The sequence below is a fragment of the Vidua chalybeata genome, chromosome 8, assembly GCF_026979565.1.
Source record: "Vidua chalybeata isolate OUT-0048 chromosome 8, bVidCha1 merged haplotype, whole genome shotgun sequence".
Classification (NCBI taxonomy): domain Eukaryota; kingdom Metazoa; phylum Chordata; class Aves; order Passeriformes; family Viduidae; genus Vidua; species Vidua chalybeata.
In genome coordinates, this window is record NC_071537.1 from 18,611,951 (window position 1) to 18,626,308 (window position 14,358).

The 14,358-nt window shown below is 40.7% G+C and overlaps 1 protein-coding gene across 1 annotated transcript in view; it reads left to right on the forward strand.

Moving 5' to 3' along the window:
- LOC128791790 (WASH complex subunit 2A-like) overlaps positions 1-14,358 on the forward strand; it is a 36,896-nt gene that overhangs the window by 11,885 nt on the left and 10,653 nt on the right. The window contains exons 15-25 of the mRNA XM_053949681.1: positions 1,642-1,806; positions 2,404-2,537; positions 4,325-4,417; positions 4,916-5,020; positions 5,937-6,050; positions 7,445-7,608; positions 8,047-8,158; positions 8,913-9,098; positions 10,131-10,313; positions 12,635-12,763; positions 12,972-13,067. Coding sequence (XP_053805656.1) covers positions 1,642-1,806; positions 2,404-2,537; positions 4,325-4,417; positions 4,916-5,020; positions 5,937-6,050; positions 7,445-7,608; positions 8,047-8,158; positions 8,913-9,098; positions 10,131-10,313; positions 12,635-12,763; positions 12,972-13,067 — 1,481 coding nt within the window. The remainder of the gene's footprint in view (positions 1-1,641; positions 1,807-2,403; positions 2,538-4,324; positions 4,418-4,915; positions 5,021-5,936; positions 6,051-7,444; positions 7,609-8,046; positions 8,159-8,912; positions 9,099-10,130; positions 10,314-12,634; positions 12,764-12,971; positions 13,068-14,358) is intronic.

Here is a 14,358-nt window from a genome sequence, read left to right on the forward strand (position 1 = left end):
GACAGATATCAGCAACTGTCAGCTTCAAGTGTTGTGCTCTGAACTTTAAGAATATGTGTCATTTCAGCTGATATTATGCAGCTTAATTCTGCTGTGCATGCAGTCACAGCTTCCACCTGTAGCCTGAGAAGGAACTGCATTTTGATCTTTCACATTTTATCATATCGCCTTGGGTTAGCAGAAGAATAGTTTAAACATCAAGTTCCTATGTTAAGACCAATCTTGTTTTTCTGGTTTTGATTCAGAGATCTGCATACATGGGGAAGAACCAGATCTGTAACTTGGAGCTAAAAGTAAAAAAGAATTGTACTAAGATCTCTGTTTCTTATCAGAATCCAAGCTGATCAATGAAAATAAATGTCACCAGTTGTTTTTGAATTTACTGACAAAGATTGCTGTTGGTGTGCAGGCTCTTCACTTGATTGAGGTACCTGAATTTTAAGTTTTGGCCTTTATTAATAAGAGTCTATTTGAAGACTGGCTTCAGTTAACTGAGACCTCAGCCAGCATAATTTTTAGAGTAGGAAGTACACAAATACAGGGTCAAAGATATATGTCAACAGTGGGACTTCTACATAATTGTAAAACTCAGTAACAGAGTTTAAAACAGCAGATTGATGTGTGGGATTTTTTAATCCTTTCTTCTTTCTTGGAGGTACTGTTGTACATGCAGTGAGTTTAGTTGCTCCCTCTCAATGACTTGTAGACAGGCTTAAGTCACCAGAGAAAAGCCAAGATTGAGGCTTCTTTGCTATACCAGTGAACTGTTTAGGAACTCAATAATCTTTAATAAATAACCAAATTTTGTGGCTGTATTCCTGTCAATCCTGAGGCACTTTATAAGTGCATAATACACTTTTTAAAATAAAAACCTGCTGCTGATCAAAATTTATGCAGTCTGCTGACTTAACCAAATAGCAGTTGTTCTACTTTCTGCCAAACTTTCATTCAAGTATCTCCTCACCTCTGTCTCATTTCCAAGCATATACACGTGAGAAGCCAAAAGACAGGCTTAGGCCTTTAGGAGTGTTTGCACTAGCACTGAGGCTGAGTGTCAGCACTTAGCACTGGGCTGGACATTTCCACAGCAGAGGCAGAAGGAACAGTTGCTCTGGCTGGCTCTAATGAATCCCTGCCATATCTGGTGGGTGCAGGGATCTCGCAGCCAAAGCCAGCCTCGTACCGCAGTACGGCTGCTGGGCTTGCATGGCAAGTGTGGCTCCTGGGAAGAACTCAGTCACCTGTCCTTCCCTCTCCCCAAGCACCTTACCACTTCTATGGGGCCACAGTGGTGTGGTGTACTAGTTAGTAGAGTAGGATTCTGGTTTGGGAAGTCCATAGGGGCATGAGTGTGGGAGTACTGAGTCTTCTAGCTTCAACACAGAGCCTGGCTGCAGTTCTAGGGCAGATGAGCAGGTTTGAGGAGGAAGTGGCTGCAGTGAGAGTGAGGGGCTGTCTGTGACATGGCTTTATCAGAATGTGTCTAGCTAATGCTTTTGATGTGGCACTGTTGCAGGAGCGCCTTAAAAGTTGCTGAGATGGAAGCTGTACCTGATGTCACTGACTATGGCACAAATTCAGTTTTTTGTTAACTCTGGCAATGTTATTTTGATTTTTATTCTGCCCCCATCTGACCTGCAGGAGGAAGTGATGTGTTTAGTTCCACTGTAACTGGGGAAAAAGACAAGAAATCTGCAGCACAGAGCACAGGAAAAACTCCTAAACAACCTGGGAAAGTTGTTCTGTTTGATAATGATGATGATGATGACTTCTTTGTGGAAGCAAATAAAAAGCCTCCAGATCCAGGTACCTCTAAACATTTGTGGTGAAAGATTAAACACTGAAGGTCATCAAAATTGAAATTGGTAGGAACCAGTGGGTTACAAAACTCAAACCTTCATCACTGCAATTTCTGGTTGGGTTTTGAGGGGTTATGGTTTTGACTGATTTTTGGTGTTCTGCTGTAGAGGTTTTTTTTGTCATTGGTATTTCTTTTCATCAGAGTGGTGTGGGGCTGGTTTGTTTGTACATGCTCTCCCCTGACTTCTCTCTAAGGATGCTCCTTCTACCACTAGAGCAGTATCTAGACTTGAATCAGGGAATTGGTACACACAGCCTTTAATTTTTGTGCCCAGCATTTCCTATTAGCAAGGTCTAGCTGCTGCCTGTACTAAGCCAATACAAAACACTGCCTTTAGAGGTGCCAGCTGGCTCAGCTTGACTGCATATTCTGTCACCAGTGCTTTCAGGTAAGTGGTGTTTCACTTTGGGAGCTTGTCTGGCTTTTTCTCTCAAAGACTCCTGATGTTGGTCATCGTTAAACAGTATGCTACCTTTTGAAACTCCCTTATTTTCTCTTGTTGTGTATTCCTCATTCCCTGTTGGTTTTGCCTCTTTATGTAGTCAAGTCCACAGCTGACCTATTTGATGATGATGAAGAAGGTGACTTATTCAAAGAGAAACCTGCCATTCCTTCTCTGGTTGCTGGCACAACTAAAGAAATGGAAAGCCATAGAGAGGAAATTGTGGAAAAAAAGGTAATGGCATATAAATGGATTGTTTGGCTGAGGTTTTAGGAAAAGTTTCTGCTGCAGTTGAAGCAGTCTTTCCATATACAACACTGTGAAAGTGGCATATTCATGAAATAGGACTAGGTTGATAGGGTCTTCCATAATTTAGTACTTCAATGGTCCTTAAATGCCTTTTGCCTTTTAAACATGGGGTTTGAGGTTTTTATTTGTGTGGGCAGTGATTTAAAGAATCTTATTAAGGCAGGATTGAAATGAGAGCAAAATGAGACGCCTCTGGTAATAAAAAATGTTTATGAATTTCATGGTTGAAATGAAGCCAGCCTGAGTAACAAACCTTTGATGTCACAGTTCTGTGCTGCAGAAACTGCTCTTACACCAGCCACTGACAGCAATTTAACTGGTAACCCTTAGTGTATTGTGAGTATTATGGGAGAGGAGGGTGGATGTCACAGTTCTACCTAAGCATATACAAAACTTGGGGTGTTTAGAAAACTGTTTCTCAGCTGAAAGCTCCTCTAAGTTGTAGAAAGCTCTGAACGTGATACTGAGCACATACATATGTATGTGAGAGAGTTATGAGAACCTCCTAATACCCACTCCACTTTCAGAACAGTACCTTCAGGAAAGTAGTAATGCTCTTTGTTTCTATAGTCAATACTGTATATACTCATTTTATACATTCTGTCCAATGAGTATTTGAACATAATTAGCTGCAGTGACTCTTCTGCCCTCTGGACTGAGAAGTCTAATGCAAGTCCTGTAGCACCTTCTCCATGTTGTCCTATGAGAAGCACCTGAGCACAGGGGCCAAAGTCAGCTTCTATTTCTGCTGCAGTGCAAGAGTATCCATGGTCAGTGAAGCAGGAGCAGTGAGAGGGATCTCACAGCACTGGGCTTTCCTGGTGAAGAGGATGAGAACTGATTCAGCAGCACCCCTCCTGCTCAGTCAGGAAAAGGGGCTGTTTTATATTCCCAGCTTTATGACAGTGCTTGGGTCTGGGATCATTCTAAGTTTAATGGCAATATAGCTGGTGGCAGGCTGGGGCTGTGCTGTAATAATGCAGGAAATGATAGCTGGCACAAACTGCCCTTGTCCTTTGCGAAACATAGCTTGTTAAAAGAAACATTTTCCCTTAGCTTCCGAGGCCTGGCTTGAGTTGCTGCATACATTCTTCTGCTGAGAAGGATGGTGTGGCAGAGAGGAGGCCTGTGGTAAGACCTGCAAGTCACTTGTGCATAGCACATGAGTTTTGGACTTCAGCCAAGAGGTGGCAAGCTTGGGTCCTTTGGTCCCTTCAGCTGCTAGGATTCTGCCATCAGCATGCCTCTTAGCAGGGAATCCGTCATAGTTTAGGAAAGGTACTTCCCAGTTTACTGCCCCCACTGCAACCACACTGTTGCTCACTCCTGCCACCCCTCTCTCCCTGGGGAGGGCTAAAGAGGGGAATTGGAGGCACAAGAGGTAAAGATCAGGGGTTGAGATAAAATCAATTTACTTGAAACAGCAAAGAGATAATAAGAAAGCAAACAGCAACAGCAGCAATACTGATGACGGAAGGTACAGAAAAGAGGCAAATGATTCTGCTGCCTCTGCCATGCTGAGCTGACTCAGAGCACTTCTCCCTGGAAGAGACTCCCTTCCCCCTGTGCCCAGCAATGACATGAGGTGGTATAAAATAAATTCTGGGTCCTGGCCACACCTCCTCCTGGCTACTGCAAAAAAATGTGTCATAGATGTGCTGGTCCTTACTGAATCTAAATGGGTGCTGATGCAGTCTGTTTTTGTCCTAAAGAGTCAACCATCTTCAGGTGAGGATTTCAAGCCTTTATCTGAAACACCTCCAAGAAAACAGAGGGGCCTTTTCTCTGATGAGGAGGATGTTGAAGTGAGTATTTATTCAAGAAATCCCTACAGAAATCCTTGGGATCTCGGTCATCCTGACTTCAGTCCACTTGTATCTTGGGACTCTTTATGCATTTTGTAGGATTGGGAAATCTGACATCCATGTACATACTTCCAGCTGTTCTGAAAGTTCCTTCTTGCTCCAAGAGAGCTGATTGTTTTCCCTGTCTTTAGGGAGGTAAACATTAGTGGTACACACAGGCATGAATTAAAGGCCTGAAGACAGGAAGGAGCATAAAATTAAGAGTAAGAATCATTAAAGACTGCATATGTTTTGTTTTGGCTTTCAGCTAGCAATTAACCTGCAAAGATGAGGAAAATCCCAATGCAGTTGCAAGTGATTGGTACATCAGATAAGGCATCCACTACTTCATAAACATTCTAAACATATTTTTTCATAAGGAAAAACATGAATGTCCCCTTTAGATTTCTTAAACATATGACCTTGTTTTGCAAAGTAACATTTCTTTGGTTTGCACAGGATTTGTTTTCATCAAGTAAACCTGTGAAGTCCAAAGCTACATCTCTCCCCACCAGCAAGTCCATGACAAAAGCTCCATTTTCCTTGTTTGATGATGATGAAGAGGTAAGTACCACTTCCTGATACTGCCTGTGTGGGGGAACCCACCTGCACAGGCTGTTGCAAATACAGCAGGAAATATTCAGAAATTTACAACATTGGGCTTGCAAATGGAGCACTAAATTGATTTTGCATTGTGCAGCAGTTCTGAGCATGCGGACAGCACTGTGGAGGAGAGTGGGAGTGGGGAGTCTTGCAAGTTCTTGAGGTCTTTTAAGTAGCTTGCAGTCAGTGCATTTCACCTCTGGACCTAACATGAAGGATATTATCCCTCTGATTGATAGGACTAGAGAACACTGAGCAGTAGAACAAATACAAGCTTCAAGAAGCTGTTTTATCCTAAACCTGTGGTATCTGTCACATGGATGACTTCTTGCTTCTCTTGTCATGGCTGTTGAATTCATTTGTGTAAGAAGAGTGACTGCTAGTATGGAAACAGAGGTCAGAGTACAAGTTTGTGCAAGAAACCTTAAAAAAATTGAATTGGGGTGTGTTTTTTTAAATCTTTTTACCCAGTGGTAGATGTTCAGCTCACCTAATGCCTGTCTTCAGAATAGGATTCATTCTCCATTTCATTATATGGGTTAGAAACAGTGCCCAATTGTGTTGGCTGCTGTGCTGCAGAATTGCTGAGTGATGGGTTTTGGCTGCTGGTCACATCTTGTGGTGGAGAATCTGTGAGCCAGAACCAGGCTATGCACTTACAAGCTTCTGGTCTATCAAATGCTCTATGTATAGAATTACTTGTACCAGAATATGGTGTTAAACTTGAAATTGTCTTCAAAAAACACCGTTTCTGTATCCTACTTACATGAGAAGTGGATGGCAACAGTATCTTATGTGCTGATGATTTCTCAATGAGCTTTTCATTGTGGCTTTGGCTTTTGATTTTTTATAATACTATATTTTATTTTGTTTTAAGGATCTCTTTGTGGGACCTGCCAAGAAGCACCAGGAAAAGCCCCCAGAAGAGAGAGCAAAACAGTCAGGGCCTCTCAAGACAGCTTCCAGCTTATTGTTCAGCAGTGATGAGGAGGTACTGAGGAATGAGATTTGGTTGAAAGTGGTTTCTGGGCTTTATGCTGAACAAAGCATAAAACTTTTGAGAAGGGAACCAAAGACCAACTCTGCTGTGTCCCATGCCATGCCTGCCCCAATCCTTTGACTGGTTTGCAGCTAAGGAGGCTGATCCTTGATCCAAATTTTCACAGGATCTAGGTAATAGAAGTCATGTGGAAGAGAAAATCAATATTTTCAATGTAATTTATAGAAGGTTTGATAGCAAATGAAGACTGTTGCCAACAAATCTGACTTAAAAACACTAAAAGGGAAAAATAAGTTTGTTCTTGCTGCTTTAAATTCTGTAAGGAACATTTAGCAGTTCTAGATAGATATGTGTTGAGGTTTTTGTTGTTTTGAGGTGGGTTTCTTTTGTATGTGGTTTTGTTTATTGGAATTTTTATTTGCTTAAGTTTCGGTGGTTTTTTCCTTTGTTTGGCTGTTTTGGTTTTCTAAATCTAGGGATGGGAAAATGATACATAAATAATTAGGCTTCCCATAGAGCAGCCCTCTTCTATGGATAGGCTAAGTATTGTTCTCCATCTTAAATGAAAGCCAGAGACACTAACGTAAATTAAAAACTTAAAAATTAAAATCTTGTCTGGAAACCTCTGAATTAGCTCATATGAATAGGATCCAGACTCTTCGTCCTTCTACCTCTCAAAATTACTCTGTTGCATAGACTTTATTGCTTGTCTTCTAATTGCTTGTTTAGTAGGCAACAGTAATATCTTTAGATGCATTTTTATCTTACTGTAGAATAAACCAAGTTCAGACTTTGTCATGCCTGTAGTCCCTTTCACAAAGAGGACAAACAAAGGTGCGAAAACCGCTTGAAATGCTGGGAATAGCAAAACAAACAAGGCAGAAGTATCTTGTTTACTGTGTAGGCTTTAATAAATGGTAGATATGGGAGGAGGTGGGTGCCTGGGGGAGAACTGCTGTGAAGGAAACAAGTGCAACATTGAGCACTCTAGTAAAGAGGTGTCTTGGGCATATATGTGGTGGGTTTTTTCTCTTTTTTTCTTTTTTCCCATTCATCAAACTTGCTAACTATTTAAGTGGCTCCAATCAGGTTCTACTGAGTGACCCTGCTCTTGTGACACTGCAGGTGACACTGACCTCAGTTGTCAAGAGCAGCTGTAACAAAATGTGTGTACTGTATTTTGCTGGATTAATACTGTGTGCCAAAAGGTGACCAAGCCCTTTGCAAAGCCTGAGCAATGTCAGATTACAGTGGCTAAAATGCAGGCAGCTAAGTAAACTAGTAGAGAGGTGAAAGGACTGCCAAGATGATGAAGTGTTCCTTATAAAGAAGATTGCAAAGTGGCTTTGACCAAGACAAAAGAAAACTTGTTCCTTCTTTTTAAGGAACATTGGAATGTCTCCAAGCCAGCTAAACTTCCTTCTGAAGGTGGCCGAAAAGAAGACCCTGCAAAACCAGCTAGCACTGTTAGTCAGGCTAAAGATGTGAAGACGACAAGCCTCTTTGAGGAAGATGATGAGGAGGATTTATTTGCAATCACTAAAGAGAGGTGACAGTCCTGGGAGGGGAATGGGGAGGCATTTATTCAGAACAGCCTGTCAGCCCTTCCAAAACCAGATGGACCCAGGCATATTGCAAGTGTTGGTTCCTGGTACTGTTGCTGAGGAGGAAGTGGTGGGGGGGGGTGAGAAGGAAGGGGAAGTGCTGGGCTCTTTTGTGTCTGTGGTGGGTCATTCTCTTTGCCACCACTGAACTGGCCTTTCCATTTCTATGCCAGTGATATAAAATCCTCTTGGCTTTTTTTTATCTCCACTTCTGCAGAAAGCTTTGTAGACAAGAAAGTGCGTGTTAGAATTGTTGGGACAGTGAGGAAGCCAAGTGCTGTATCTGGGAACACTTGCTGCAAATGATGGTCCTAAGTGATACTTTTAAACAGATGCAATGCATGGCCTCTGAATCTTCCAGTTTCTTCCCTCTCTCACTGCAGCCAAAGAAAGCCACAGAAGCCATCACTGTTATTTGAAGATGATGATATTAATGGAGAATCATTCTTCAGCTCCCAGTCAATGCTACTTCCTTCAGCTGCTAAGGCTGCAGTGGTAACTCCCCATTCTTTTAAAACTAACATGGAACACTTAGTAATTTTACAGTCTATCCTTGTTGTTAGGTACTGAATATAAGTCTTAACTCATTTTACACAATGGTAACTCTAGCAAATTGGGAATGGGAACAGGGAGGACTGAACTCTTACATCTACACTCTTACTACTATTAGCCTAATAGAGACTTAAAAATTTTCTTGACCACTTACCCTAAATTTATTTGGTTTTTGCTAAAAGCCCTTCCTAAGGATGTTCTGAAAGCTCTCAACCATTACATCACACTAAAAGGAACAAACAGCTTACTGCTGACTCAGTAGCCAGGCTTAACCTTTCATGTTATCCTACCCAAGATGATTGAGATGTGTAAACAGGCTTGTTACTGGCCCTCCCTATTGTGTGCTAATGCTGTCCTCTCTCTTACAAGCTTAGCCTATGATGTCCTGCCTATCTGGTCGTGCTTTGGAATTGAGAGTATGAGATGCAAGGATTTAATAGAGCTGTATCTGTAGTGGGCATTCCTGTCCGTGTACTTCCTGGCACTCTTCAATCAGATTCAAAAACTCATAATACTGGAAATTAAAAGTCACAAACCAGACTGTCCCATGGGAGGAAAATAGGAAAATAGTCAAGTATGTTGCCAGTGTCCTAAACCTGTGCAGTAGGCAAACTGAGACTCTGCTATCCCACAGCAGCATACACTTTTTATACATAACCACCAATTCTGTGTTGTCAACATTCTCCTGATTTTGCAGGAGAAAGTAAAACCAGCACAAGCACCATGTACCTTTAATGAAGAAGAAAAGGAGGAAAAGGAAGATCTGCCAGATGGAGCTATGAAGTCTAACCGGGTAGAAGATACATTGTGGTGTTCAGAAGAGCCTGGAGCAGTTCCTGTGCCTCGAGGAACAGATGTTACAGGGCAGCAAACAAAGGAAAAAGTGAGGGATTTTCTTACCTTAGTCTGAAGTTTGGTAAAGATTCAGTTAAAAAAAACCCACAGTCAAAGAGTGCTGCTCTGGCACGGAAATATTTTTCTGGATTGGATGAAAGAGTTCCTCTGTCTCCATTTAGCAAAATCACTTGTCAGTCAAACAGCAAACTGATTAAATGGCATTAAAAAGTTGTTTCCTAACTTATGTCCTTGAGAAGGATTGGCACTTTCTGGGGGGAAGGAGGTAGGCAGAATCTGTTTCCATTTTCCCTCCAGAGTGGGTTGGGTAATTTCATTTACATGAACAAAGCTTTCCCTTAAAACATAGCCTGTATTAATATATAGCTTTTTCTTCAAGCTCAGTAACTTTGTTTCACCATAATGTGTGATGTTTTATAAAGTGATGAGTGTTATTATGGCCTTCAGGATTGTGAATTTCTGCTGGGCAATACTGTTACAGAACAGTATTTATGAATATTGAGTGTATTATTGCAGAGGCTTCAGCAGAACTGATCTTGGGCACAGACTTACTGAGTGATTGTTGAGGAATTACCAGCTGATGAATTTCCATTGTAGTTCTTACTCTTCACACTTTTCCTGAGCACAGTTAAAGTTCTAGTAGTGCTGTTCACTCTAAAGTATCCCAGGTGATATGAGCTAGGTAACTCAGAGATAGTGGCAAAGCTGATTAGTGCAGCCTTGTGGTGCACATGCAGCCTGACATAGAGATGAGGAGAAAACCTTATGCAGGAAGCTGCTTATCAATAGTGCCACGGGGTAAGGTACAGAAGGAAACTTGTCTTCCTTTCAGAGCTGAAATGTGTGTTCTTTTCTTTATCAACTGTCTCTTGCTATCCTGCATATTGATATTCTGTCTGCTTGGGAAAAATTAGTTGAATACAGTTGCCTGCTTGGTAATGATTGCAGAACTCTGACTACTGGTGGTATTTAACCAAGAAAGCTTAGCAGGGTTTTTTGGCAAACCTGAAATAAATAATAGGCTGATGTGTTACTTTTTTTTCTTTTTTTTTTGGTGGAGCCTTTTGCAGTAATATCTTCAGAGCCAGCTGCCAATTCAGATCTGTTTGCAACATCACCACCAGCTCTGGACAAAGATGTGAAAAGCCAAGCTAAGAAAGTGTTAAGCTTATTTGAGGAGGAAGAAGAAGAGAGACTGGAAGATGATGATGGCATAAAAAATGCACAGAAAGGAGTTGTTGTGGTGAGTGTAAGGAAGTTTTTGAACACTGAGAAATGAAATGGTATTTCCATCTCTGCTTTTCTAGGCAAAGTTTTTTTTACATTTCCCTCTCTTCATGTCATGCAGGCTGGTGTTTCTCAATTTCTAACCTTCCAGATTCTTGGGTGAGAAATTATTCCTGCCCTTCCTTGTGATCCTGAATTCTTTTGTAAATGTTCCTGTCCCACTAACTTGAAAACATTTTGCTACATGTTAATCTGAAAATAAATTCTATACAGATGTTTCAGTGCAGCTACTTGATTTTTGCTTTACAGAACTGACTCTTCAGTTACTCCTCAAGGTCAAAGACACTAGGAAGTAAAAGAATGTGGAGTTTTAGACCTTGTGGTTTATCCCTTTTTTTTTTTTTTTTCTTCAGTGTTACAGTTTGCTTGCTTGGTATATGCCTTCAGACTTAGGTTCAGCAATAATTATCTTAATCCTATGTTTACTTCTGTTTTTCAAGTATGTGTGTTCATTTTTTAAAAAAGCTTCCAGCTAGCATATTATTAGTCTGGCTTTTTCTGATATGGTGTGTACCATCAAGAGGTGCACTTGGAATTTTCAGCAGCAATATCCTTGAATCCATGGCAATATTCTTGTTTCCACTTGATGAAAATGTACTGAATTTTTTTTCTGTAAGTTTAAAGTAGGGTCAAAAGGTATATACTACAGTGTACCACAAGGTTTTGTCATCTTAGTGTGACTGTGTAAAAGTAAGCTGCCAGTCCTAAAAGCTATGTACACTTTACTCAGAAGCCCTTTGAACTGAATGAAATAGATGACTGTTGGAGAAAAATCACTGTTTAGAGCAGCTTCTGAGTTAAAATGGATTGTTAGCTTCAGCCCTTGTTTACTGCTTGTGAATGAATACTGCATTTGTTTTTTTGTGGGGAGCACACTGGGAAATGATTGAAAGAAGCCACATTTGTCTTATGAATTTGGAAAAATAGAAATCCGTTCAAATCTTTCCTTCAAAGTTCTCATCTGTCAGCATATAGTTGTCACAAAGTGATCAAGGTGCTGAAATGCAAAAATCAGAATGGTAATTTATAAATTTAACCTTTTTGACAGGCAAATCTGAAAGGTGCTACTACTTTTCTGGCTTATTTCAATTTTATATGTGTTTTGTGTGTGGATAATTCTAGATGTGCATTACGTTTTCACGTATCTGGGCATAAACAGCAGTTCTAGTGCTCTAAAAGTGACCTGGCTTTTGATATGAAATTAAAGTTGGTGCAGAGAGAGACTGAGAATGTAATAAAGAAATTACAGTAGTAAGAATCATAGGAGAGGGTATATGGATGAAAAATGGTGTACTGGAAATTAAATTTAGGCAGCCCTTTGGGGTTCCTGGAGACTTGAATAGGAATGGGTAGAATCAGGCTTTACTCTTAGGATGACCACTCTGGCTGCCTGGATTTTGTGTGTGGTGTTATGGTACTGGACATCCACTGATGCTCTGAAGAGGCATCCTTTAATTTGAGTTGTTTTAATAGAGACAGATTAGTGGTAAAACACAGATATGGGCCTTTACCTGGACATTTGAGTTGGGCCTTTGCCTTTGCACCTGTGTGCCTGCAATGACCACGATCATGCAAAGGCATTGTTTTTGGTGTTGGAGCTGACACTCCTTACTTTGCCAGGTAATGGAGGATAGGGTGATACATGTAACTTCAGTCTTCCCCAGAGCAGCAAATTTGAAAGTACAAATTCTTGCCAAAGGCAGTATGTTCTATTCTTCCATGTGAGTGTTTGCTTGCTTTCACAGGAGAAGAGCAGGGAGTCTAGCAACAATAATACCTTTACAAGCCTTTTGTTAAAAAAAAAAAAAAAATTAATTCTTCTTTGAAAATGTCGTTTAGGAAGATAACCAAGAAATTCTAGATTCTCTTCCTCTCACTACTATGTCCTGCATCCTTAGCTGAAATTTTTGAGGCATAAAAGTCTTACTGGAATATAAACCTTACTGTACAGTTGTGATAACACACTGAAAACTTTTTGTTTTCCTTTTGAAGGAAGCTTTACAAGTAAGTCGTAGCAGCTGGATCTTAGATCAGCAGACACAGATATTGTGACAAATGTCTTCTCATTAAATTGAACTCTAAATACAAATATTTACATTGTAAGTTTTGCAAATTTGGTCAAAATAAAACATAACCAGCAATTGAAGTTGTATTTTTGTTACCAGTACAGGGCTGTAGTGTAGCCTCAGGGGAATTGTAACCTGCCTTATCGTGAGGCAAATAACTTCCTCACAGAGGGAGTCTCTCACTGTGTGGTCCTTTCTCCTCTCCTTCCAGGCTTCTGAGAAAAGTACTCGGCCCAAAAGCACTGGAGTCTTTCAAGACGAAGAGCTTCTCTTCAGTCACAAACTTCAGAAGGACAATGACCCAGACGTTGACCTCTTTGCCAGCCCCAAGAAGTCAATGGTGAGTTCAAAGCCCTCTTCTGAACCTCCTGTTTAAAAACAATCTTTCAGGTGTTCAGTGTAGTGATGTTCCTTGTTTGGACAGATTAGAAGTCCCTGATTTCCAGGGAGAGCCAAATGCTAATGTCAGTTATATTCTGGCATGATGGGCTGAAAGAAGTGTGCTTTGGATCTGTGACACATCTTTTCTTTATCTTTTGTTTCTTTAGTCTGCAAACCGTATCCTGAAGCCATCACCTGGAGGAGGGCTTTTTGGGGATGATGATGAGGATGATCTCTTCAGTCCTGCTAAAACAAATGTTCCGGTACCTGTTTCTCTACTGTAAATGGTTTACATAGAAGAGATTGGAAAGAAGTGTAGGGAAGGGATTTTCTCCATCTGTATACCTGCAGGAAATTAAGTGACTTTTCAAATCTTTTTGAGAGATAGAAATGGTCATTGTGACTCTGAAGACATAGGGAGCAAACAGATGCATTGGGTCTCCCAATGTTATGATGAAAGAATTAGATTCAGTTTATTTTTGTGTACACCTGGGACCGGCTTCGGTGTAAGAGAGCACACCTGAGCAGAAATCATAGTAGTAGTTTGTTTTGTTTAATTGCTTAACTTGCTAATATTACTTCCCTGTGCTTTATGCATAACTGATAAGCCATGCTCTGAGAGTTGTGTCATTCAAGTTTCTGCAGGTTGGTTTGATCTCAGCTAATGGTACAGTGTTAAAATTCTCATGGTCACCCAATTGCTTTTAAAGGACGAGTAGGTGCAGTAATGAACTAGACTGTTACAGGTGGTCTGAGGTCAAAGTACTAACATACATTTTCAACTACTACTTTTAAATACAGTTATCTTAATTAAACTGAAACTAACTTTTACTTTAGTCTATATTTATATCTATAGCTGGAAGTTAGGCTAGCAAACTGGCAATAGTTCCTGAAAACAGTTTCTTTGAGGACTCTGGACAGAGTGGTCTTAAGTAATTAGTGCTTGGGAGACTATATACGGAACCTGGTTGCTTGAAAACATAAAAACAGCACTGGTCCTTAGCTAGCGTTGTGCTTTTATTTTCTCTGCTGTTTTGTTGATGAGGAAATATGCATGCATTTGAAAGTTTATTGAAACTCTCATTAGTAATTGTTAGCACAGACAGCAAAGGTTGAGGTAGACTGGAGGAATGGAAGGCCCCTGGTTTGCAGAGCCACAAGTCAATGCCTATTGTAGTCAGTTGACATTGGCAAGAGGCCAGACACTCACCAAAACCCCTCCCTCACTCCCCTCTGCAGCTGGACAGGGAGAGAAAATATAACAAAGTTATATTTTTATATAAATGAGTTGAGATAAGGACTGGGAGAGATCACTCACAAATTACTGACAGAGGCAAAACAGATTTGAATTAGAGACACTAATTGAATTTATTTCTAGCAAAATCAGAGTGGAATAATGAGAAGTAAAATAAGACTTTAAAAACACCTTTCCCCCATCTGTCTCTCCTTCCCAGCTCCACCTCCTCTCCCCCCTGGTGGAGGGAGATGGAAAATGGGGGTTTAGATCAGTTAATCACACCTTGTTTCTGCCACTGCTCAGAGAGGGGAGTCCTT